The sequence below is a fragment of the Penicillium samsonianum genome (genome assembly GCF_028829775.1).
Source record: "Penicillium samsonianum strain IBT 33392 chromosome Unknown utg000003l_segment0_segment0, whole genome shotgun sequence".
Lineage (NCBI taxonomy): Eukaryota > Fungi > Ascomycota > Eurotiomycetes > Eurotiales > Aspergillaceae > Penicillium > Penicillium samsonianum.
In genome coordinates, this window is record NW_026643261.1 from 7,649,157 (window position 1) to 7,672,566 (window position 23,410).

The 23,410-nt window shown below is 50.2% G+C and overlaps 10 protein-coding genes across 10 annotated transcripts; 4 read left to right on the forward strand and 6 right to left on the reverse strand.

The window, feature by feature from the left end:
* Positions 1-689: 689 nt before the first annotated feature.
* Positions 690-2,974, reverse strand: N7471_006587 (uncharacterized protein; the record flags this gene model as incomplete). The annotated part of the gene is made up of 7 exons (XM_057279306.1): positions 690-1,981; positions 2,041-2,052; positions 2,135-2,279; positions 2,342-2,446; positions 2,500-2,601; positions 2,652-2,841; positions 2,889-2,974. 7 exons carry the CDS (start codon positions 2,972-2,974, stop codon positions 690-692), a joined length of 1,932 nt encoding a protein of 643 aa, XP_057138916.1.
* A 1,508-nt stretch (positions 2,975-4,482) lies between these two features.
* On the reverse strand, positions 4,483-4,870 carry N7471_006588 (DNA-directed RNA polymerase core subunit RPB10; the record flags this gene model as incomplete). The annotated part of the gene is made up of 4 exons (XM_057279307.1): positions 4,483-4,525; positions 4,579-4,665; positions 4,721-4,779; positions 4,835-4,870. The coding sequence occupies 4 exons, from the start codon at positions 4,868-4,870 to the stop codon at positions 4,483-4,485; spliced, it is 225 nt and encodes a 74-aa protein (XP_057138917.1).
* A 332-nt stretch (positions 4,871-5,202) lies between these two features.
* On the forward strand, positions 5,203-8,012 carry N7471_006589 (WD repeat protein; the record flags this gene model as incomplete). The annotated part of the gene is made up of 3 exons (XM_057279308.1): positions 5,203-5,498; positions 5,557-6,278; positions 6,334-8,012. The coding sequence occupies 3 exons, from the start codon at positions 5,203-5,205 to the stop codon at positions 8,010-8,012; spliced, it is 2,697 nt and encodes an 898-aa protein (XP_057138918.1).
* Positions 8,013-8,388: 376 nt separating this feature from the next.
* On the reverse strand, positions 8,389-10,241 carry N7471_006590 (Clr5 domain-containing protein; the record flags this gene model as incomplete). Its single annotated transcript, XM_057279309.1, has 2 exons — positions 8,389-10,063; positions 10,126-10,241. The coding sequence occupies 2 exons, from the start codon at positions 10,239-10,241 to the stop codon at positions 8,389-8,391; spliced, it is 1,791 nt and encodes a 596-aa protein (XP_057138919.1).
* A 581-nt stretch (positions 10,242-10,822) lies between these two features.
* Positions 10,823-12,133, reverse strand: N7471_006591 (uncharacterized protein; the record flags this gene model as incomplete). The annotated part of the gene is made up of 1 exon (XM_057279310.1): positions 10,823-12,133. One exon carries the CDS (start codon positions 12,131-12,133, stop codon positions 10,823-10,825), a length of 1,311 nt encoding a protein of 436 aa, XP_057138920.1.
* Positions 12,134-13,085: 952 nt separating this feature from the next.
* Positions 13,086-15,889, forward strand: N7471_006592 (Het-C domain-containing protein; the record flags this gene model as incomplete). The annotated part of the gene is made up of 4 exons (XM_057279311.1): positions 13,086-13,417; positions 13,474-13,646; positions 13,703-15,578; positions 15,637-15,889. The coding sequence occupies 4 exons, from the start codon at positions 13,086-13,088 to the stop codon at positions 15,887-15,889; spliced, it is 2,634 nt and encodes an 877-aa protein (XP_057138921.1).
* A 75-nt stretch (positions 15,890-15,964) lies between these two features.
* Positions 15,965-17,991, reverse strand: N7471_006593 (FAD-binding oxidoreductase; the record flags this gene model as incomplete). The annotated part of the gene is made up of 4 exons (XM_057279312.1): positions 15,965-16,057; positions 16,157-16,332; positions 16,397-17,671; positions 17,748-17,991. 4 exons carry the CDS (start codon positions 17,989-17,991, stop codon positions 15,965-15,967), a joined length of 1,788 nt encoding a protein of 595 aa, XP_057138922.1.
* Positions 17,992-18,704: 713 nt separating this feature from the next.
* N7471_006594 (NAD(P)-dependent alcohol dehydrogenase) lies at positions 18,705-19,880 on the forward strand (the record flags this gene model as incomplete). The annotated part of the gene is made up of 3 exons (XM_057279313.1): positions 18,705-18,719; positions 18,777-18,899; positions 18,954-19,880. The coding sequence occupies 3 exons, from the start codon at positions 18,705-18,707 to the stop codon at positions 19,878-19,880; spliced, it is 1,065 nt and encodes a 354-aa protein (XP_057138923.1).
* Positions 19,881-20,132: 252 nt separating this feature from the next.
* N7471_006595 (putative Ras family GTPase (Rab4b)) lies at positions 20,133-21,330 on the reverse strand (the record flags this gene model as incomplete). The annotated part of the gene is made up of 4 exons (XM_057279314.1): positions 20,133-20,983; positions 21,044-21,078; positions 21,160-21,224; positions 21,274-21,330. The coding sequence occupies 4 exons, from the start codon at positions 21,328-21,330 to the stop codon at positions 20,133-20,135; spliced, it is 1,008 nt and encodes a 335-aa protein (XP_057138924.1).
* Positions 21,331-22,450: 1,120 nt separating this feature from the next.
* On the forward strand, positions 22,451-23,401 carry N7471_006596 (uncharacterized protein; the record flags this gene model as incomplete). The annotated part of the gene is made up of 1 exon (XM_057279315.1): positions 22,451-23,401. One exon carries the CDS (start codon positions 22,451-22,453, stop codon positions 23,399-23,401), a length of 951 nt encoding a protein of 316 aa, XP_057138925.1.
* Positions 23,402-23,410: the final 9 nt, after the last annotated feature.

Genomic DNA, 23,410 nt, shown 5'->3' on the forward strand with positions numbered 1-23,410 from the left:
AAAAAAAAAGAAAAAGTCAGGTGAGAGTCCAGTGGCTTAATGCATGCTTTTTCAACGCCTCGAAGAACATTCTCTCCATTTTGAGTCATTTCCCCGTTGCCGAGGATGATTCTATCTACATACATACTATCCATACTTCCCCATTCTATAAGGTGGTCAATCGTATCCATTTTATATACCCTTCAAGGACTGTCATTTGAGAGATCTTCGGATCTCCAGACGATCAGAAACATCATTTCCCCCTCGCTCCGGGGCTTTTAGTTAATGTGGGATGGGAGTGGAGTAATCATGTGAAATTAATTAAATCCGATGTAACATCCTAAGAGGAATCTTGGCAAAATAATAATAAGGTGAGATAATATCCATGGATACCTAGGCAGCTAGGTATATATGCCTTTATCTTAGGTAAAAGAGGCTGAAAATAATATTGAGATTCCACTCCTAAAGCTATGGACATACCGACCATAACACAAGCCCAAACTCCAACGAAACTCCTTAGGGGAGAATACCCCCCGAAATAAGGAATATAAAATTCCTAGTTCTGTACACAATACGAGTCAACGCGACGACACACGTCCCCACTCCCCACTTCGAATGTCGACAGCATTGAATCCGCTAACTCATCCTTTGGGACCGAGCACGTTTCATAGGAAATCGTGCGAGATGGCGACTCGTGATGGGCCTAGACGCTACGTTTGGATAATCACACCTTTGCGGCCCATCGCTTCTTCAATATGGAACCCAAAGACGAGCCGGTAGAGGTCACGGAGCCACGAGTACTGGCCGCTTTGCAGCATTGCCTGGCATGCATGCGCGACATCAATAGCACCCACCCGGGCTTGCAGACCAACACTTCTGAACGTCGGGTCAAACGCCACGACCTTTCTATAATTCTTCAATAAAGACGTCTGCCACGCCGCGGAGCCAAATGCATCCGAGGGAAGTGATTTCACAAAAGACGAGAGATTCTGGTTCCCGCCCCGTTGATAGCCACTAATGATGGCAGCTTTAGTAATCAGAATCTTTAGGCGCGTGAGATTCGGGTCTTCCGAGATAGTGGTCACGGTGTTGGCCGAGGATGCTGTGTGACCGGATGATCGGGACTGCTCCGATATACTGGATGCATTGGATGACCACTTGGTATGAGCGTTATTATGCCCTTTACCATAACCCAATACAAGTATATTGGGAATCGGAGTATCGTCGGGCGAGGCCGTTGCAGTGTCCTCGAATATGGTGGTTGGAGTCTCGGGGTTGCCGAGTTGGCTCATTGGGTCATCACCGAAATCCAGCTCCGACTGCTGCGACGTTTGATGGAATGCCTGCGAGAACGTGGTTTGGCTCGGCCGAGGTGTCCCTCGATCTGAGTTGCGCAAATTATGGAGGGTCCAGCCCTCGCGGAAGAGATCGCAAAGTTCCCAGCAGGCTTGAACCGCAGACCCTAACAACTCCTCATCCAGTGGTTTCCCTTCCCTCTTGCTCTGGCGAATGCTGAACAGCATCTCGGCTAATGTCCAACATGCACTCAGCAGAGAGTCTGTCTCCGTGATGCGGGTGCGCTGCTTCATGAGACGGTGACACAAGGTAATATAAAAGTCCAAGGTTCTTTCGCGGAAGGCATCGGGAAGGTTCCGATCATGAGTGTTGTAAAGGTGATTATTCAATTCAAAACTTACTCTCAAGACCGAGTCGGATAGGTCAGTGTCGCGAATACGGGCCTCAAATAGCGCCTGACAGAAATCTCGACAGAGATCAAGGGTCGGATGGATTTGCGATGCGTAGTCGTCGTCACGTGTGTCATAAAGCTTCTGGCAAAGTCTCCAACATGACCGCCATGCATCCTCTTGCATATCATCATTGTGGGATTTGGGGAGACGTTCTCGATGGATATAACTAAGATTGGCCAGCGTATTGCATAGTGTCCAGCATTCGTCGAGAGCAGCTCTTAGGGCATTGATTTCGGCCTCTTTGCTGGTTAATCCTGGATTAAAATTAGTCTCATTTGCTAAAGCTCAAATGCATTTGCGCTCATAGTTATACCTTCAGGGATATCTTGGGGAAAAAAAAAAAAAAAAAAGGTCAGCAAGGGCCATCATGGATCAAAGCATGACTTGAAAGAAGTCGGCTATAGTACCTTGTAAGCTACTCGAACGAGTGCGTCTCTCAAATTCTTCGAACTCATGTCTTGTCTGTGCACGTGGCGTCGCTCGCTCGCTGCAATCGTTGTCGAGACTGAGGGATGTTGTCAATGGAGGCGGCGATATTGGACTATTGCCGAACTGTATGGATAAAATTCATCAGCGCCATATATGAACGGGCCGGGGGGCTATCATGAAAATACCTTTCTCGGCCTTGTAGGTACATTTATTACACCAGTTTGCTCATCTGAACCGACTGATGGCGACTGTGACTCCTCTGTGCCCTCGAAAGTGGGCTGCATTGGCGCCTAGGTAGATTCACCATTAGCCAACGCGGCAACAGTCCTGATGGGATTCGTACAAAATCACCAAATCCTGGCGGAGCATGTATCACCGACTGCGGAGGTTCATCGTCGTCCGACCTTGTGCTGCTTCCCACATGATTTGGGTATTCGGTTTGAATCTATATAGTGTGAGTCTAACTGAAATGCATAGCCCGCAATTTGTACATACTGTAAGCTCCGGTTGAGAAGGAACCCCGGATCCACGTATAGGTTCAAGAGAGCTATCATCACCATTTGAATCGTCACAATCATCACAATCATCGCAATCCTCTTCATTGGCTGAGGCTGATAAGCGGTTTATCGGCTCGGGGGCGGAGAAGTGGGAACTCTCATTCCCCTCGAGGACCCCATCAAGAGACCTGTTTAGCATCAGCGATGCTCTTAGAGAAACCAGTAATTGTCTTACATTGAAACCGAGTGTGGAGAATAGTAAGCCGGACTTGCGGAGTTGACGCGGTATGGTAGGACAGATAGCGGCGACCTGACGGCCATGGCCGAATGTATATGGGATATAAGAAAGCAAAGCTCAAGTGAAAGGAAAAAAAAAGATGGGGGGAGCAACACTTGAGGGAGCTGAGCCCGGTCCCTTATCGCTTACCTAGCGCACACTACACGTGATATCTGTTTCTTCAATACATCTTTCATACTTTGGATGGTTAGGATGGGGGGAGGGTATATTAGATATGGCGCTGAATGCGGAGTCCCCATTTCACACTGGCAATGTCCTAATATGCAAATTGAGGGTCAATTTCAGAAAGAAAGGCCTTGAGAAATGTGTACTGTGAAGCAATTGTATAGCTATTGTTGTAATACATCTTCGCTCTCTGATTGGCTGAAACTGAAGGAAGCGCTTTTGTCCTGGATGCGGTATAGTCCGATGCAGCTCCCCTCAATATGAGTGGCTGGTGGAGGTTGAGATGCATGCTCATCACGGCGCCTATTTGATCCCCCGAGTAGGAATTGAGGAATTGAGGAATTGAGGAACTTAGGAATTTATGAAACTTCATGGGTTTTGTTCTTTAGATTGCATAATTGCATAGACGCCTTTGGTTTGCGAATCCCAAGATCAATCCAAAATAGTAGAAACCAACAGCGCATGTCCATGAAACCGAGAATAGATAAGTCCATATTGGGTATACTGCAGATCTAGAATGAGCTGTAGAGATCGTCGGAGGCGTTCAAGCGGGGAATTTTGCCCATTTATATCGGGGCTAGACTGTTGGGAACAACTCATCCAATGTATACTCCGTGCGGAGTACTATGTCTATATGTTGTACATATTTGTTTTCTAAGGGCAAATCGACTTGGTCATTGCCAGGAACATGGCAATGCCTCTACTGTCCGATTATGCCGGAGGATCAATTCACTCTGTAAGTCAGACAACGATTATACTTCTAGCCGACAGAGGGCCATGATGCACGAGAGAAACTGGCCACAACGGAGGTTACTCTAAGAGGGACAAAGAACCAAAGCAGTGGCGTTTGGGTAAAAACAGGGTAGGGTTGGGCTACAAATGGTGCTTTCCCAATGTTGGTGGGTCAGACTGCAAGTCTTTGAGCTGTAAAGAGCTGTAAAATTCATTGAGTAATAACCAAAACGCAAATACCTCCCTTGACGCCATATGTGTAGAGTGCAACGCCGTTTTAAATGCAAATACCGGAAGAAACACCTGTGAGGAACTTCGTCTCATCTCCGGAGCCTGGGCCACCCGTCGCATCTCAAACCACTTCACTGCCCCCAGAAAAATCCAAAACTGGCAGCATTTGAATGTAAAGACCAGCCAAAACCAATGATAACGTCATTAAGCATAAAATGCTGGTGTTTCTTCTTTTGCAAACTTCAGTATGCGCCCAATGTCTTCTGGCCGACAGGATATAAAAGGGCGGTCGGCCTAGCATGACCCGGCAGTAGGGAGAATGGGGTATTTGTGTGGTTTTTTTTGACAGGAAAGCCTCGGCTTGAGTCGATGACAGGTTGACTCGCGTGAGAAATTGATTGGCTTATACTTGAGCCTTGGAGCGATCTTTCTCGGCGGAATTGTAACTATTCAAAAATGAGCAACAATCACTAAAACCTCAAAATAACGAGAGACGTACCGGAGAAGTTTCTCAATCAGATCAACGTGGGTCATGATCATTCGCCGGCAGCAGTACCGTCGGCAGCCAAGCTGGTCCATAGCGTCGCTGTAAAAGAGTTTATTAGCCAGGGACAGACGTGATAGACTGGAGGCCGCCATACCCGTCTGGAACACCGTCGTCCAAAAGCTGTAGGTAACGCTCCCAGAGGTCACCGACAACCTACAATCGGGAGTTTAGTAAATGATCATACATATCACGGACAACAGCTGCTTACCTTGCCACAGGAGAAACAACGAACGGGAATAATCATTTCGGCAATTCAACTTGGGAGATGATTCGGAGAATGAGAAATGTATAAACAAGGTCGATTGGAGGTGAATGATGTCGCTTTGAGCCAGACTTTTTTTCCCGCGAAGATCAAAGGTCGATCTAACCCAATCAGGAGAACCGCAATTTTCTGCCCAAGATTCCCGCCTTATTTTTCCCTTGGGAAAAAAAAGTAGATGGATCTGCCATGAATACCCTTAGACACAAGTCTTTGCAACTGTGCCCCAATTTGCAAGAGCTATGATTGTCTGAGTCGCACCAACTTACATTTGAACGATTTCCCCCCTCTTTCTCGATCCTGCTTCACCAGCAAAAATGGTGGCCAACCAGTCAGCACGACAGCAAAAACGATCCCGGCTTAGCGATGCGGCCTCCGAAAAGCCTCCCCGGTCGAATGAAGAGCGATCCAAAAGGCGCAGAGTCTCCGGAGCCAGCGAAAACCAAAGCCTGCAGACAGTCGAGCCTACCGACGGTGTGAAGGAAGGTTCCAATGGCGATGTCCAGACACAAGATGCTGAGACTAAGCAAAAAAGCCCCGCGCCGTGGTCTTTCTCACGCCCCGTTGGCGGTCGTTACAACAATTTAGATCCAATTCTGACCGACGATGAAGCGTGAGGACTCTTCCTGTCGACAGATAGTGAGACGCATTCTAACCTTTTTCTATCACAGATATCTCTTGGTCGGACTAGACACGGCCGTTCAAGTATTCGCAACCTCAACCTCCCGCCTGTCACGTACATTGCAAATGGAGGCTGGCCAACAGATCATTGGGTTTAGCATCTGCCCCGAAGACCAGGAAAGCCTTTATATCTTCACGTCTTCGGGCTCTATCAGCAAATGGAATTGGAGTTCCGGAAAGCGCATCGCACGCTGGGAGACTACCTGCACAACCGTTTCAATGAGTCTAGCCTCGGTGGGAAAAGAAGGAAGCACAGCTGCTGTTTCGTGCTCTATCATCTCGCAAAAGGATGGAAAAAGACAAATTTCGATCAACACACTGGGGGACAAGAAGATCCAAGGCACCACCGCCCTCGAGACCAGCCAGAAGATCAATAGTATCAAGGTCACCCACGACGGCCGAGTGATCATCGCTAGTGATGGTAAGCATCTCTTTATGGGTACTACAACTAGCGCAGAGCTTGAAAACCTTGAGACTGTCCAGTATGCCTGGCGCGAGGCGACCCTTCCTGTCAATGCTACTTGCTTTGACATCCAGATCCAAGGCTCGGAATCCATCGATCTGGCAGTAGGAGAGACCGGCGGTTCTATCCTGATTTACCAGAATGTCTTGAATACCCTCTTCGGCAAGGATCTCAGTGATAAGAGATCTTCGCCTAGGAAGTTGCATTGGCACCGCGGCTCCGTGAACACCGTGCGTTGGTCTAAAGACGGTATGTCCACTTGTATACACATGTTTCTAAGAGAGAGATTGCTCACATTCACCAGGAAACTACATTATCTCGGGTGGTCAGGAGTCGGTCATGGTTCTCTGGCAATTGGACACTGGCCGGAAGCAATTCCTTCCCCATCTTTCCTCCCCTATCTGCAACATTGTCGTCTCCGCCAGTGGCAGCTCCTATGTGGTTAAATTGGCCGACAACTCAGTCATGATCTTGTCGACGAGAGAATTGCAACCTCTCACCACCATCACAGGATTGCAGTTGTGCCCAGACATGTCAGGCTCTGTGGAATCTTCAAAGGGATCTGTTGTGGCGAAATTGCACCCGCAGCAACCAGAGCGATTGATTGTGGCCGTCCCAGCCTCCCACCAGCTTACTCAAAACCAGCATGGCTCTCAGCCTGCAAATGCGGCTGTGCTTCAGACATATGATATCCGTGCCAACTCCAATATCTCCCGCCAAGCCCTTGCGCGAACCAATGCGACCACATTGAGCGTCAGTCCCGGAGGGTCTCAAATTGTCGCACCCGATGTTAAGCACTTGGATATAGTGCATGATGCGAAGTGGTTGGCTACGGTTGATACCTGGGCTCCTCATCCTCAGGATGTGGAGGCCCTAGATCGCTCTTCTAATGCTAAATCCACCGCCACCCTACGTCCAGAGGTCTTTTTGAAGTTCTGGAAGTGGGACGCTTCCTCTGATACCTGGGAACTGGTCACACGTGTTGACGGTCCTCATTTCTCCAAGAACCACCACTCAGCTGTACTTGGTCTGGTGTCTCGGCCCGGTGCCCACGAGTTTGCAACCCTAGGTGCGGACTCTGTTCTCCGCTTCTGGTGTCCAACTGCGAAATACCGAAGCGGGCTGAAGGCCAAAGATCAACAAGAGCAGCCTCTGAACACGTGGAAGTGTCGTGGTACCGTTGACCTGGAGGGATGTCTCAATTCCACCGAAGATTCTCCTCTGGATGCGGCTTGTATGAGTTTCTCCGAGGATGGCTCAGTACTGGCCGTCTGTCTGCCGTCGACATCGGCTGCAAATGACGGTCTCGTTCTCCTGATCGACGCACGAAACTGCTCTGTGCACTACCGACGCACTGGTGTTTTCCTTGGAAACCCCTGCTCAACGAGTTTCTTGGGAAGCCATTTGATCGTTGCTTCTACTCACTCGGTGGCTGTTTGGGACACAGTCGACGATGTTGTCAAGACTATCCAGTCGTCAGAATCTGTGGATTCGCCTGCCGGAAACTCACAGCTGATTGCCGTAAATGCCAGAACAAAGTCATTGGCAATTGTTACGAGTTCGTCACACAAGAAACGACGCAAGGTTCGATTCCAAATCAAGATCTACGACGTCCCATCCTTTGAGGTGGTCTTCCAGGAAATCCTTCAGACCTCCCCGGTTGCACTGCTCTCGGATGCTTATTCCGGTGATTACATCGTCGTTGATTCCGCGGCAACTGTGCAGCGACTTGGCTGTCTGGACAAGGCTTCCCAGAAGAGCCAGAACAACCAGTCCCGTGATGTGACCGGCCAAATCGATAATGGATTGGCAACTCTCTTCAACCGGGGACCGGAGAGGCTCCTCGCCCAATCAGACGACGTGGAGGACTTTTCTGCTCAAACCAAGGGACTGGCTAGTGTCTTTGGTGAGACACCATCATTTTCCTTGCCTGCTATTGGGGTCCTTTTCAGAAACGTGGTCCAAACACTCGGCGCCAACTAAGCTGATGGTTTTGGTCCACGGCAGTTTCTTATTCGGTGCACTGGTGTAGCGGTTGACGGGGATTTTCTGTTTTTTGAACATTGGAATTGTGACAGCGAACAATGTAGTATATGTATATGGTCACATTAGGTGCCCCCCCCAAAAACTTCATGATCTATCTTTTACTACACAAGCCCTGGTGGTATCGACCATCTCGTAATGCGCCCTTGAGTCGAGAGAGATCCGGAGATTGATGTATTCCTAACCATTCAAGGAAGAAAGAATGTGTTATTTATCTTATTTCTTACAGTAACATTTCATTTGTTATCCTAAAATGGGGGTAATAACGCTGCTTAGCTGAACCGAATCTACGCCTTGCCACCAGGGCAGACAGTTTTCAGATCTGTCCCAATGTAAAATCAAGCAACGCCTTCCTTCCGTGGACATGGGTCAAGTATGCATCCAATTCGTGATCATCGTCGATTGAGAATGGAATCTCATTCCCTTCCTCATCCCTGTCAATGCCCTCGATTCGGGTGATGATTGAATAGGGATACCTGGCGCCGATCAATTGCCGGAGCTCTTCCACGGTTCGCGTGGCTAGCTTTTCGAGCCAGGGTTTTTGGGTTGTTTCTTGCGACTGGTCCTTCGAACCAACCTGGAACCAGACGGGGGTATGTAGTAGTGCGGAACTAAGCATGGGATCCACATATTCAAAGCCATTGCCTGCGTCGTGGTGTGGATTGGCTGAGAAGGATGGGTCGTTCGCAGCCTGGAGTAGTGAAGGGTCAATTTGCATATCGCCAATCTCAGTAGCCGTAATGGGTGCACTGGCCAGCGCCTGAGAGGCCAAAGTACTAATCCCATTGCTGATCTCGTTGCCTAGCATGCTGCCCATAGAGGTTGCCGGGGTTGGATTTCGAGACTCGGCACGTGCCGATGATCTCTTACGTGCCGGATCTCGCTTCGTCTGGTCGTCTCGAAGTCTCTTCATGACATCGCGGCAGAGGACTTCTAGAGCCTTTAGTTTGTTGCCGTGATCTGGGTCGGCTGGCCCAGGCGCGAGGATTTGCTGAAGCAACTCCGAGTTTGCAATCCATTGCTCTTTGAGCTCTCTCCAGTGTTCATCGCCGGCCTCTAACTTGCTTGTGAAATGATCCACCTTCAAGGTGTCATAGAACGCATTTCGAATCTGCCGACTTTCTTCCGGGTTGATCCCTAGGGCATTCTTCGCTTCCGCGATTGTCATGCGTCTCTCCAGAGTCCGCATTCGTTTGGTGACATCGGTACACACAACATCGAGGGCAAGAGCCTTCGCGTCGCGCTGAGTAGGATCTGTATTAAATACCTGTTGGAGGTGTGGGGATTCTTGGATCAATTTGTCTTTCGCAGCTTGCCATCTCTCAGGACCAGCTGCGGTTTTCTTGATGAAGCCTGCTTCTTCACAAATTCGCTGGAAATGGTCTCTGGTCTGGCGGTACATAGTGTTGTCTAGGTTGAGATACTGCTTGCTCTCATCGATGGTTGTCTCCGACGGAAAGCGTGGGGGTCCCGGAGGGTCAGCCGGCAGCCCGGCCCATCCTCGAGTTCGACGACGACGTTTCCGCGATGCCCAGCGTTCTGCACTTTCAGTCTTGAGGCGATCTAGTCGCTCTTGGCGTTTTGCGATGACCTCTGGTGAGAGAGCGGGGGACTCGGTGGTTGGGCGTTCAGCATCTGGTTGTGTATGGAGAGGATGCGGATCATCGAGTGCGCTTTCGACCTTGTATACCTCCTGTTGCAAGGCGAGTAGGCCCTCATCCTCCGGTGGGACAGCTTGTTCCTCGACATTTGACTGTGACTTCATTCCGTTGGGGACTCGTAGCAGCCATCGGTTCTTTGCGCGCACTCGCATTAATTCCCTCTCTTTAATCTCAAAGCCTTCATCATTCAAGATGCGAAGCATATCCCGCTGGCTTGTGTTGCGTTCCCAAAGCTGTTTGACTCGGGCGACGAGTTCGATGTTCTTGTGCGCTGGATTTTGTTTCGACGGAAAGCCCCATCGTTTGAACTGAGTCTGAAAGGCACGCTTACTAGAGAAGTGAGCCAAATCAGTTGGTGTCCAACAGATGAAAGCAAGGATATATACGCTTACCTGGGCGCAAACTGACAGGCAGTTCGCATGTAGTCCATGATCTCCTCCAAGGCCTTCTTTTCTTGAATGTACATCTGGAAGCAGATTTCCCGCTTGCCAGACCAATCGTACACCATGATGAAGGAGACGCTCCCCTCCGTGGAGGCGCGTCTGTTAAAAGAAATAGATAGAGCTGGATGATGTGGAGCTTATCAGGCGGTTGTTGTCGCTGCTGTGCGCCGTAGTCTTTGGGGGGAACTTGGGGAAGACGCGGAGAGCGCAGTTTGGGCACGTGACCACAATGATATATCCCTTGACAACATTTGATGTTTACATTTACAGAGCACAATTGAATATTGGTATGAATTTCATTTCATAATTTGGTCTGGTACCATCGGGGAATCATATCCCACATTTCTCGTTCCCATGCATTAAAAAAAATGCCCTCGGAAATGCTATGTCCCTACCTCTAGGGCACTCGACCTGCGATTGCTTAGAGACGGCAAACGCATGCGTTGCAAAGACAGCAATCCAGACGCCGTGTATCCTGCTCATATTGAGCGATATCCCCATAAAGGTGCAAACAAAAACTCCCAGATCAAACACCAGGGGAACAATCAAATCGCTCGCTCATTGGAAGTATGAACTTGGAACAAAAAGAAAAGAGCCGAAACAAAGGAAAAAACAAAGGAAAAAAAAAGGACAAAAGATTTCAGGATCAGTGAAGTTTCTTGATCTTTCGTCGCAGTTTGAACACTCGAGTTCGAAGCCAGGTCATGAAGAGAACCCATGTGCTCTTGGATTGGGATTTCCATGAGGCCGACGGTTCTTCGGTCCCATGCATGGTGGAGCTTTGGGGCTTCTCAGAAATCTCCTCTCTAGATTGCACGGGAGACTCATGATCTTCCGACATGTGTCGCTTCAAGAGACGTCGGGAGCCCTTCTCTTCGGCTTTGATCTGTTGTTTTTCAAGCCGACGGTTTTTAGCAGCCTCTTTTTCCTCAAATGCCTGGCGGGCAGCCTGAACTGTGGCTGCACGGGAAATAGGATCGGTGCTAGTACGGGTTCGAGATCGGAAAACGAAGTCGAGAGACGTTCTGGACATCGGAGATGTAGTACCATCAGTTTCCCGCGAGTACCCAAAGGACGGTCGACTGGTCACATTGGTCTGTGAAATCCCGGGGAGACGGGTGAAAGAGTCATCTTGGATCTGCAATGACAGCCGGGGTAGGGCCGAGCCTGAAGATGTACGGGTTTCTTGGATAGACGCAGGTTCCGAGTCGGGGCTTTCATCCAGTTCTTCGCTATCATGGCTCGACTCCTCGTAGGACTGGCCCAATGGTGGAGTGTACGCTCGAGGCGTCTGTCGCATGGGATGCACGTACTGTGATCCGGGCTTGCTCGCAGTCGAGCCTGAGCCATTTGAGAACTGAGATGTTCCACTGGTAGATCGATTGTGAAGACCGGAAGGTGTTCTCTGGAAAGTCACACCTGTGAGGGACTCGCTGCGTGGGCGCTCCCGCTCGAAGTTCATGTAAATTCCCAACCCCTCTTGGTCAGTGGACGATCGGGATAGATCGATCGAGGTCGACGGCGCATCATCTCGGGAGAGTTTCCGCAAAATGGGCTTGATATGGACCTTGGGTTTCATTGATTTGCTTTTGTGAGAGCGAGAGTCGAGAGCCTCGGAGGATATATTGTGTTCAGGAGTATTCATCAACTGCTGTTCCGAGTTCCACGGTTGTTCGCCCGGTGTGGTATCATGCATGGCCATGCTTGAAACCCTGGAGCCGCACTTTTTGAGGTTGACAGGAGAATGCGAGTTGTCGGCAACATCAGAAAAAGGGAATTGATCTTGGGAGTTGGTGAGATCTCGAGACGGAAAGATGTGATAGGACGCAGCGCGTCCAGTTTCAATGCCTGGTCTCGCCTTTGTAGGACGCTGGAGCGATCCAGACTCCCCCGCCAGTCGGTTTTTCATGACGGGAAAGGCCGACTCACGGGAGTATGAATCGTCGGCGCGCGCCATGGTTCGGAACCTCTTGAGTCACAGCTTTTTTAGTAATGAACTGTGTGATGCATGATTGTCAACACCAGCTGAATGAGAACCAGAGTATGGGAGTTTCAGAATTCAAGACCGGAGATAAGTGGGGAAGATTGCGAGGAAAGAGGAGATCGTAAGAGATCCCAAGTAATAGTAATCAAGAGGGGCGCATCAGCGCATCAGCGCATCAGCGGGGAAAGTGAAGACTTGGAGATAAGCGCTTATGGCGGGAGAGATAAAGGATCTGACATTTGTCAGGATCAGAAGAGTAGAAGAAAGAGAGAGAGAAATAGGAAGTAATCAAGTAGTAGAGAGTAGACAGCAAAGTAGAGTAGTATATATTCAAAAAGGTCAAGAAAAAGGAGACGGCGGTGAAGCCGGAGACAGACGGGATCGAGACCGCATGCGGCTTTGACTTCTCTCTCCTATTCTCCTGCCCCCTATATATTATCCCCTTTTCTCCTATTATTGGATCTTCTAATCCTTCTAGTTCTTCTTCTAGTTCTTCTAGTTCATCTAGTCTAGTTTAAATTAGTTCGTTTAGTTTGATTATTTTGTGTAGTTAATTTAGTCTCATCTTATTTTAATCTATTTCTACCTATGTACCTATGTACCTATGTATCCATCCATGGATGTATCCCCCCTATACTCCGTTATCCACATCCCCATCTACACGATATACCCAATAATATAATATCCCCTGTAATGTACATATGTACATACGAAAATGCCAAGACCTGCACGCCAAGCCCTGATCTTCCCCCACCAAAGTGTTTGACATTCTGTGTTGTACATGGTGGGGTTGACGAGTTTAAGTCTTTTTTTCTTCCTCTTGTTTTCTTCATTTATTTCCTTTTCTTGTTTTCTTCTTATTCTTCTCTTCTTTCTCGCATATAAAAAATACCTAGGTACCCCCCAACTTGTACCATTCTCAACCATGGGTCTGTCTTTACAGAACCTGGGGTTGTCCCTGTTGATTCTGGTCGCTTTCTCCGGTCAGGCATATGCATTTGGCGCTGGTAACATCGCCTCTCTTTCCCGCCTCGAAGGTCAAAACTGGCGCCATGGAGATATCGAGGATGCCCTTCTGACTCTCTATATGGCAAGAGTCGCCGGTGGTAAGAAATTCGGCAAGCTGGACGTGAAGCGCGTCTACTTCGGTAACTGGTTGCGTGATTACAGCCAAGCAGTCGATGTGGGCACCGTCAAATATGTTAGTGCTGAAGCCATCCGTATCCTGCTCTGGGTGCTGGGATTCATGAGCTTTGGGTGAGTTGTGGAAGTGAATATATCGAGACTGCGCATTTCGCTGACACCGATGAAAGATATGGCACCAGAGAGTTCGAAGTTACGACGGAACGCCTGGGATGTTATCAACCTACGGAGCATATCGATAACCCCTTGGGATACGCCACGGGCGAGGATGCGCGTGACTACGATCGTCGACTGCGAGGTCCCGTCGACGAAGAGCGAGAGCTTGCAGTGGACCCCCGCACCGGTATGAAATCTGATCATGCGGTGGTCGATATCGGACTAACCAAACCCGAAACACAGGCTTGAAACACTACATCGCAACGGAGGACGTGGGTATCGACACCTCGGCTGGGTTGATTCGCCGTGTGCTCGGCCGCTCAATTCAGATGGGTCGTCGTTATGGCCGATCCGGAAACAAGGACGACCTATATGAAGCTCTCCGACTGTTGGGCACTGGATTACATTGCCTGGAAGATTACGCTGCTCACTCTAACTACACTGAGCTCAGTCTGATTGAGCTGGGAGAGACAGAGGTCTTCCCTCACGTCGGACGTGACACCAAACTGCAGGTTAACGGTGTCGACAACGAAGTCTATCCAATCGTGACTGGTACCTTTGGCGGAGTTGATTTCTTCCATTCCGTACTGGGAGAGTTGTCCGATAAAACAATGCAGTCTGAAATTGAGTCCTTGGAGAGTGTTGTCGCCCAATCGGAGAACCAGGATTCCTCTGAGAGTTTCCTGCAGACTCTGCTGAGCAAGATTCCCGATGGTCTGCTTGGTGACAGCAACGACCAGACCGGCCAAATGGATGACTTCAAATCAAAGGCGGATGATGCCAAACATGACGGCGAGAACGTCAATCCTCGTGAACCTGAAGAGTGGACTCTCTACCTGAATAATGTTCAGAAGCAGATCTACCCAGTCCTTGAGTGGCACGACACCCTGTTGAAACAAATCAATGAGGCCATCGAAAAGATCCCAGTCTTGCCCGACCTGATTGAGCAAATTCAGGATCAAATCACCATTTTTGTCTTCTCTATTCTGGCTCCTTACGTTCTTCCCATTATCAAGCAGGTCAAGTCCGAGCTCGAAACCGGTTCATCCGAAGTGATCCAGAGCAGCCGGGAGCAACAGCACATTGTGTTCAACGATGATGACTGCTCAAACCCGACTCACTCAATGCTCTCAAAAGACCATTTCTCAAACATTCTGAATGAGCCCGCCGGTCGTATTGCATCCGCTGTTGTCAAATGGTCGGTTCCTCAGCTCATGTCATGCTGGGACGATGAGAATGTCGATGTCGACCGAACTCTTGACAGAATCATTTCTGGTGTTTTCCATCACCCCGCTCTTCGTGAGTCTGGACGTGATGGAGCTGCCGATATGCATCACATCATGTTCTCCACGGTCGAGAAGTGGTGGAGCGAGAAGGATGATGAGGAGCGTGACATCCTCCGCGAGAAGCTAAGCCGCGATGGTGTCCTTGAAGGTAGGAACCATAAAGATGGCGTGCAAGATTGTGGACACGGATGTGGCAAGCCGCTTGCTCTTCCCAAGTCTCACGGTAGCTCTGGTGAAGGCCAAGGGTCCGGTGGCTCCGGTGGCTCTGGTATTGAGAACCTTGCCTCCGAGGCTGTGGGAGGAGGCGCATTTGGCGGTATACTCGGTGGACTCGTAGGAGGCATGGGTTCTATGCTTCTCAACAACAGCGGCTCAAAGCCTGATCGGGAGAGCCCAGAGCCTCAGAACTATGACAGTGGGAATTCTTACCAGAATCGACCCCAACATGAGAGCCACGAGCAATATGGAGGGGACTCGTTCAGTCAAATGCAGCCCCCTCGCCAGAGTGGATATGGACAGCCAAGCGAACCAAGCTACGGAGGCTACGGTCAGCCCCCGGTTCATCACGAAGAATACCGTCCTCGTCCCGACGGATACGAATATCAAAGTGAAACTGTCTATCAACAGCCACCTGCGCGTCGCGATGAGCACTCTGGCTACGCACCTCCAGCGGAGAACTTCCGCCGCGAGGAGCACCACCAATACCAGTCGGAAAGCCAGGGTTACTATCAGGAGCAGACACGGGAGACCTACCAAAGTGGCCAATCTGAATACCAGCGTACAGAGACACACCATGGATACGGAGGCCCACCTCCCCGTGAGGAATATGGACAGTAAGTTGACTTGATTATTTGTTATTGGCTAGTCTCTTATATTGACCACGATGTACAGGGAGTCCTCTGGATATGGTAGACCGCAACCTGGCTACAATGAACTTGAGAATTCTGGCTATAGGCCCCAGGAAGGATATGGTCAGCGAGAGGGCGGCGATGGATACCGCGCCGAGCGACGATATGAGGGTGAGGAGCGCCCCAGGTACGGTTCGGGCTCTCGCAGTGGGGGCAGCGATGATGAGGAACGTTCTCACCGACACCACCGACACCACCATCATCACCATGAACGGTCTGGTTCGGATTCGGATTAGGTAGCCTCAGCAGTGGCCCGGATATAGTGTTGGGCTAGTGATAGATCCTGTCGCAATGGATGATGGCGCAGGCATCTACCATTCCTTAACCTCTCCGGGAGCCGGTTGTTCGGTGCGAACAACCTTGTCGCAGTTGAGCAGGCGGAGTGGATCAAGAGCCAATTTCAGCTAGGAATGCAGATATGAGTATTAGCGGTGTGCTCCCTGGGTGTAGACAAGGGTATATTTGGATTTAGAGGTTGAATGAGAATGTATGTCAAGACTTACCCGGCGCATTGTGTCAACTGTAGTTTCACCCAACTCATGCTCGAGGTAGTCTCGCTTGACGAGACCGACACCGTGCTCTCCAGTGACAGTACCCTCCATCTCCACAGCGCGTTTCACCATGCGGTGCACGACTCCCTCGGCTATCTTCTTCTCGCTGTCGCTGAATAGGATGATCGCTGTCGGCTGTTAATACATGTCGAATGATTTGTGGGGTATGTCGAAATCAAGGCAATAGCTTACCGTGGAAGTTGCCATCTCCAACATGGCCACAGATTCCAGCCAACAAGCCATTCTTGGTCATATCTTCCTTGGTTGCCTCCATGATGTCGGGCAACTTGCTAATCGGGACTGCGACATCGGTCGTCCAGACGTGGTCATCCGGGCTTTTCTTCATCGCCATGACACTCCACAGTGCCTGTTTGCGAGCACTCCAGAGTTCTGTCATCTCAGCCTTGCCACGAGCAAACTCGAAGGTATTGCCCGAAGTGTTAGACACAATCTTCTGCACCATACCAATCTGCTCCTTAACCGCATTTGGGGTGCCAGTGAACTTGAAGAACAGGGTGGGGGCCTCCTTCCACTGACGGCTGGTAGTCTTGCTGGTATTGATGCACTTCATCTGGATATCATCCAGAATCTCAACACCAGCGACAGGGATACCAGCCTCCACCACATTGGTCACACACTCAGCAGCATTCTGAATAGTGGCAAAGCTTGCGACAGCAACATTCTCGCTCTGAGGCTTGACCGTCAGCTTCAAGGTTGCCTCCGTTACCAGACCAAGAGTGCCTTCGCTGCCAATAAAGAGCTTGGTCAAGTCATAACCAGCACTAGACTTCCTCGGCCGCTGCCGGGTCTTGATTATGGTGCCATCGGCGAGGACAACAGTGAGCGACAGCACCCACTCACGCATTGTCCCGTATCGGTATGAGTTAGTTCCCGAGCATCCCGTTCCGACCATACCGCCAATCATCGCGCCGGGACCCGGGTCCGGCGGGAAGAAAAGTCCATCCTTGGCGATCTCCTCGTTCAACTCCTCCCATCCAACAGCAGGCTGGACAACAACATCCAAATCACGCTTGTGGAGCTTCAAGATGCGGTCCATGCGACGGAAATCCACGCACACGCCACCTCTCGTAGACGCAAAGTGGCCCTCCAAGCTCGTGCCGCCGGAGTACGGGGTGACGGGGATAATGCGCTGGTGACAGACCTTCATGATGCGCGAGACCTCCTCGGTAGTTGACGGGTAGAGGATCAAGAAGGGCTTCTCATCCTCTTTCTGTGAGTAGGAGGACCAATCGGATCCAGCATGCGATTCCAAGTCGCCACTTGCAGTCGAAACATTTTCCTTGCCCAAGATCTCGACGAAATCAGCCCACGCTGCCTGGAGGTTGGAGGGAGAGACGTTATGTTTGGGGGCCTCGATCTCAGAGAGGGGAGTCGTAGATGAGGAGGGCAGAGCTGCGGGCTTGATGGATCCGAGGTAGTAAGCACCAGTTGAGAAGAAAACCAAAGCTACAGCGCGATTGCAGATTTAGTTAGCCAATGACCTATCCAGAGGGGAATGCAAGGTTATCTCGGCATCGCATACCGAAGACCAGGGCGGCAGAACGACCCGCGGGGGACTGGGTCTGATATTGGGCAAATTTCTCCTGTTCGGCGCGCTCGCGCTTCAGGCGCTGCTGGGTGCTTTCGTATAGTTGACTCTTGAATGAACTCTTGAATGATTGGTTGTCCTTAGCTTGCTTGGCTGAAGATGCGAAATGGCGCACAAGGCGGGTTGATGGTCGAGTCCGGAGACTACGGGCCCCTAGGGCGAGAGAATTGAAGACCATTGCGATGTGTAGAGGAAGTGAACCTCTTTGAAGCTCTCAAAGCTGTCAGAGCTATCACACACACAAGAGAGAGAGAGGTGAGAGGTGGAGGACGGACCGAGTTCCGGGGTCTTGGCATCCGGGCCGATACTTTTTTTTTTTTTTACGGGATAAGACAGGGGGATAGACAGGGATATCGAGAAGATATTTAGTACATATAATAGTATATACTAGTATTTAATGGTATTTTATATGACTTTCTATGGGTTCACATGTTTATTATGTGCTAAATAGTGCTAAATATCATCTTTCTTATATCAGAGTACTATAATATCCGACTCCGTACATATGTATATATTTCCTAGATAGGAAATTATACGTCACTTGACTAAAAGTGGCGGGTCACATGGCCTATTCATTTATTGCCTCTTGTGACTTCACAGAGGAAAGATATCCCGCCCGAAAGTAACAGAGTCCCCGGTTAATATCGTCGCGGCTAAAAAAGAAAAAAGGCCGATCCACATCGAAGTGGAACTTGTCTCGACCTGCGGGGAGCTCTTCGGTTCAATTCAATTCGACTGGATTCTCCCGGTTCATCCTTTTCTCTTTTCCAGAGTTATATATATTCTAGTCTTGCCGTGTAGAATATCTTTATCTCTTTACTCTCTTCATCCCCCCGCATTGTTGCCAATTTCCCCGGAATCCCCACCATTGCCCCTCTAAACACATACACAATGGCCGCAGCTCAGGTAGGATCCAACTCACCGTTGAAATTGACATACAGGACAAGTCTGACCATCATGCAGAACCTTTCATTCGTCCTTCAGGGCATCCACAAGGTTAAGTTTGAAGACCGCCCGGTTCCCGAGCTGAAGAACCCCCACGATGTGATCATCAACGTCAAGTACACCGGTATCTGTGGCAGTGATGTATGTTCCATGCTCCGAAAACCATATGACCCACCAGACTAATCCCCTCAACAGGTACACTACTGGGAACACGGTTCGATCGGTTCATTCGTCGTCAAAGACCCCATGGTCCTCGGACACGAGTCAGCAGGCATCATCAGCCAAGTCGGATCAGCCGTTAAGACCCTAAAGGTGGGTGACCGGGTCGCCATGGAGCCCGGCACCTCTTGCCGCCGATGCGAGCCCTGCAAGGCCGGAAAGTACAACCTGTGCGAGGACATGCGCTTCGCCGCGACCCCGCCCTATGATGGCACCCTCGCCAAGTACTACACTCTCCCCGAGGACTTCTGCTACAAGCTCCCCGAGCACATCTCTCTGCAGGAGGGAGCGCTCATGGAACCCCTTGGTGTTGCAGTGCACATCGTGCGTCAAGCTGCCGTCGGCCCGGGCCAGTCGGTGGTTGTATTTGGCGCCGGCCCCGTGGGCTTGCTGTGCTGCGCCGTGGCGACTGCGTTCGGCGCTTCCAAGGTTATTGCCGTGGATATCCAGCAGCAGCGTCTTGATTTTGCCAAGGACTACGCCACAACCTCGACGTTCATGCCCAGCAAGGTGACGGCCATTGAGAATGCCGAGCGCCTGAGAGAAGAGAATGGGCTCGGCGCTGGTGCCGATGTGGCAATTGATGCTTCGGGTGCTGAGCCCTCTGTGCACACGGGCATCCATGTCCTGCGCAACGGAGGCACCTACGTGCAGGGTGGCATGGGCCGCAGCGAGATCCAGTTCCCTATCATGGCGGCTTGCTCCAAGGAGCTGACCATCAAGGGTAGCTTCCGGTATGGTAGCGGAGACTACAAGCTTGCCGTTGGGCTGGTTTCGTCCGGCAAGGTCGATGTCAAGAAGTTGATTACCGGCACAGTCAAGTTCGACCAAGCTGAGCAGGCCTTTATTGAGGTCAAGGCTGGCAAGGGCATTAAGACCTTGATTGCTGGTATTGATGTGTAAATTCCGTTATAGAAACGAAACTTATTGGGGATAAACGGGGCGTTGTTTCTTTTAGCAGATTTTGAACGAGAGATGAATCAAAAGTTGATATGCAATAACTCCTCTTCTGGGAGGTCTGAGCTGTTGGGTAAATAAAGTAATATGTAGAAATGATCAAGGTCAACGAGGGGGGTATCGTGCAGTGTAGTAAACGAAAGACCAAATCAAAACAGAAAATAAACAGATGTACCCAAAGGTGATACAACGATAATACTAACAACACCCTTGATTTGGGCGACTTCCAGAGCCTAAACGGAAAACATCCTCCCATTCCCTCATCCCGCTCTTCCAATTAGGTGTGCCAGGAGCTTTGCCTTTTCGACGGGGAGTCCTGCGCTGCAGGGGCACGGAGTTATCGTCCAATGTCGCCCGACTTCTAATGCTCGAAGCGTCGCTGCCGCCATATAGACCTCCATCCCCGTACTGGATCCCACTCTGCGGGTCATCGGGGTCGATCTCACCGAGCTCGATCTTGGTCAAGATAATACGCGCCAGCCGATTAAAGACCTCCTCCACGCCGTCCCCCGTCAGAGCTGAGATCTCCACAGCGACGGGTATATTCGACTTAGCAGCCCACTGGGATGTCTCCTCGGAGCTAACCTCTCTGCCTTCCGAGGCACGAGTCGCAGTCAATCTCGTCCCCGTCCCCATCAGGCTGGTGGAGCGAATCGACCCATTCACATCCCAGGGGATAGACGACTGTCTGCTGGAAGTACTGGACGGGGTCGGAGGCGGGCGGGAGTTATCCTCGAAATCAGACTGGGCGTCGGAGGTCAGGTCCGCTTTATTCCCGGCCAGGATGACGGATAAGTTCGGGGAAGCGAGGGCGCGGGCGTCCATGAGGAAGGTCGGGAGGGAGGTGAAGGAAGCGTATGAAGCGACATCGTAAATGAGGATTGCGCCTGCTGCGCCGCGATAGTATGATCTTGAGACAGATCGAAAGCGTTCTGTGCCTGCTGTATCCCAGAGTTGGAGTTTGATGCGTCTCCGGCGCGAGCCCGTGCCGAGTTTCACGATGCGCGAGGCGAATTCCACGCCGATAGTCTGGGAGGAGAGTACTCGCCCTGGTGGAAAGAAGATATGTCAGTAGAGAGCTAGAGTAAGGATTGGGGGGTGGTTTGTACATTCATCTTTCACGAAGCGGTGTAGTACACAAGACCTGTGATTCAAGGATCCGATGTCAGCAGATGATCTAAGCTTGTATGTACCATACCTAGATATTGATATAGTTGGTACTCACTTTCCAGCACCACTTGGTCCAAGGAGGATGACTTTGGCGAGGTAATCGTACATGCTCCCCAGTTCCTATGATTGCATTAGCGGTCTCCGGGTCAGGGATAGGAGATTCATGTACCTGGTCTGGGAGCGAGGAAGTGGAAGAGGCATTTGAAAGACCTCTTTGACGTGCCATGAGAGGCCGTAGGGAAATGAGTTATTTGGAAGGGGGGGGGATATGAAAGAGTGACACAAGGTAGCTTTGACTCGGGGGGAAGCTGTTGGGTGCCCGACCGGTGATCTCCCACTATTACTAGTATACTCCGTAAACTACTGAACTATTAACTACATACGTAGGTTAGAAATAGGTTTATCATTTGACTATTACCTTTCAAATGTAATGCTAAAAGCATATTTTTATAGTCATACGGAGTAGAAAGAAAAGAGATAGGCCAATAGCCACTAACGTGCCCAGTTACCTTCTTTGAGGCTCACTTTTTCGTAAACATTGAAACAAGGCGCATTTTATTTTAATCTATAGGATCAGACAGTCTCTCGTTTTACTATAACGAAGTATAACAAAGTATAACAAAATATAACAAAATATAACAAAATATAACAAAGGATAGAGAGTTTCTCACACCGACTTTGGGGCTTGGAGTGAGGCTCATTTATTAGTCCAGTGGATTACGGGGCGTTTTGGTTTGGCGTTTGGTTGTGTTTGGAGTTGTGTGAAGTATAATATATAGGGCTTGAGCACATAATGAGGCCAAGTAGATGTAATAGGTATACTTGAAGAAAGCCTTAGATCCTTGTAAGGTCATATAAGCCACCCATGTGGAGGACAGGGAAAGATCTACAATAATATACATATGTATGTACGGAGTACCTAGGTACATATGCACAATTATATCATCTTTAGTGGCAAAAGTTCAAGTTTTCTAGAAACAAAATAGAAGAAATGACGGGGCAGTGCTTTGTATACTCCCCGAGTATGTTGTATATTCACGTCGTATTCGCTCTTAGAGGCCAAGAAGGGGGCGGGGCGGGTCAGGGTCCGAGGCTGAGTATTTTTTTTGTCATTTCATTTCCTTGGAATTGCTTAAATCCGAGGATTTTAGGACCTTTAACATTTAAAAAGGCCCCGAAATCTCTTGCAGAGTCGGACAACTTGAGTTCAGAGTTTCGTCATACCGTTACTTCCCTATTTCCCTACTTTACTGCGCTTTTACTGGACTTCCCTTTGGCTCTCACCTTCGAGACCCTTTCTTTATTCTTCTGTTTCTCTATTCTATTACTCAATACTCGTATTCATCATGAAGTTCACTTGGGCGACAACACTCCTTCTACTCTCCACCAGGGTCGCCTCCCTGACCATCCCTCAAACTGAGCCTACCGATCTCATTGATCGAGATGTGGACTCCCTGGACCCCCTGGATTCTACCCAGGACACCCCAGATATCATAACTCTCGAGAAACGGCGTGGTGGCGGTGGTGGAGGCCGAGCCGGTGGCAGCAGCGGAGGAAGCAGCAGTGGGGGAAGCAGTGGAGGAAGCAGTGGAGGAAGCAGTGGAGGAAGCAGTGGAGGAAGCAGTGGAGGAAGCAGTGGAGGAAGCAGTGGAGGAAGCAGTGGAGGAAGCAGTGGAGGCCGCACCGGTTCCTCCGGTTCTTCCGGTTCAAGTGGCAGCAGTGGCAGCAGTCGCAGTGGTTCAACAAGCAATGTTGGTGGTACAACCAGCGGCGGCTCTGGCACTCGAGCAACCTACGGTGGAGGCAGCTACTATGCAGGTGGTTCACGCACTCCCTACAAGTCTGGCTCCCGGTCTGCTGGAGGCATCGCCCCCTACGTGCTCGGTGGAGCTGCACTGGGCTTCTTCCCGGGTCTTTGGCTGTACAGCGCCTACGCCTACCCCTACAATAACCACTACAACTACTACAATGACAATTCTCACAAGAACGAGTCGCTCCCCATTGTCTGTGTGTGCCAGGAGTACTCGGAGTGTGGCTGCGACAGCAACACTAACCGCACCTACTACGAGTCCCTCTTCAACGGCACCGTGCCTAAGAACTCCAGTCTTGTGCGCGTGGTCGATGTGAATGGCACTCAGACCATCTACATTAATGGCACCTTGGCCAACGGTACCACTGCCGCTGACGGAAGCTCGTCGAGTACTTCCTCGGCATCCGGGCCTGTCGCGATGGTCCTGCATGCTAGCGGGTACTGGGTGACTGTTGCTGTGGTAGTGGCCGCCGTCTGGGGATTCTAAATGCCGACT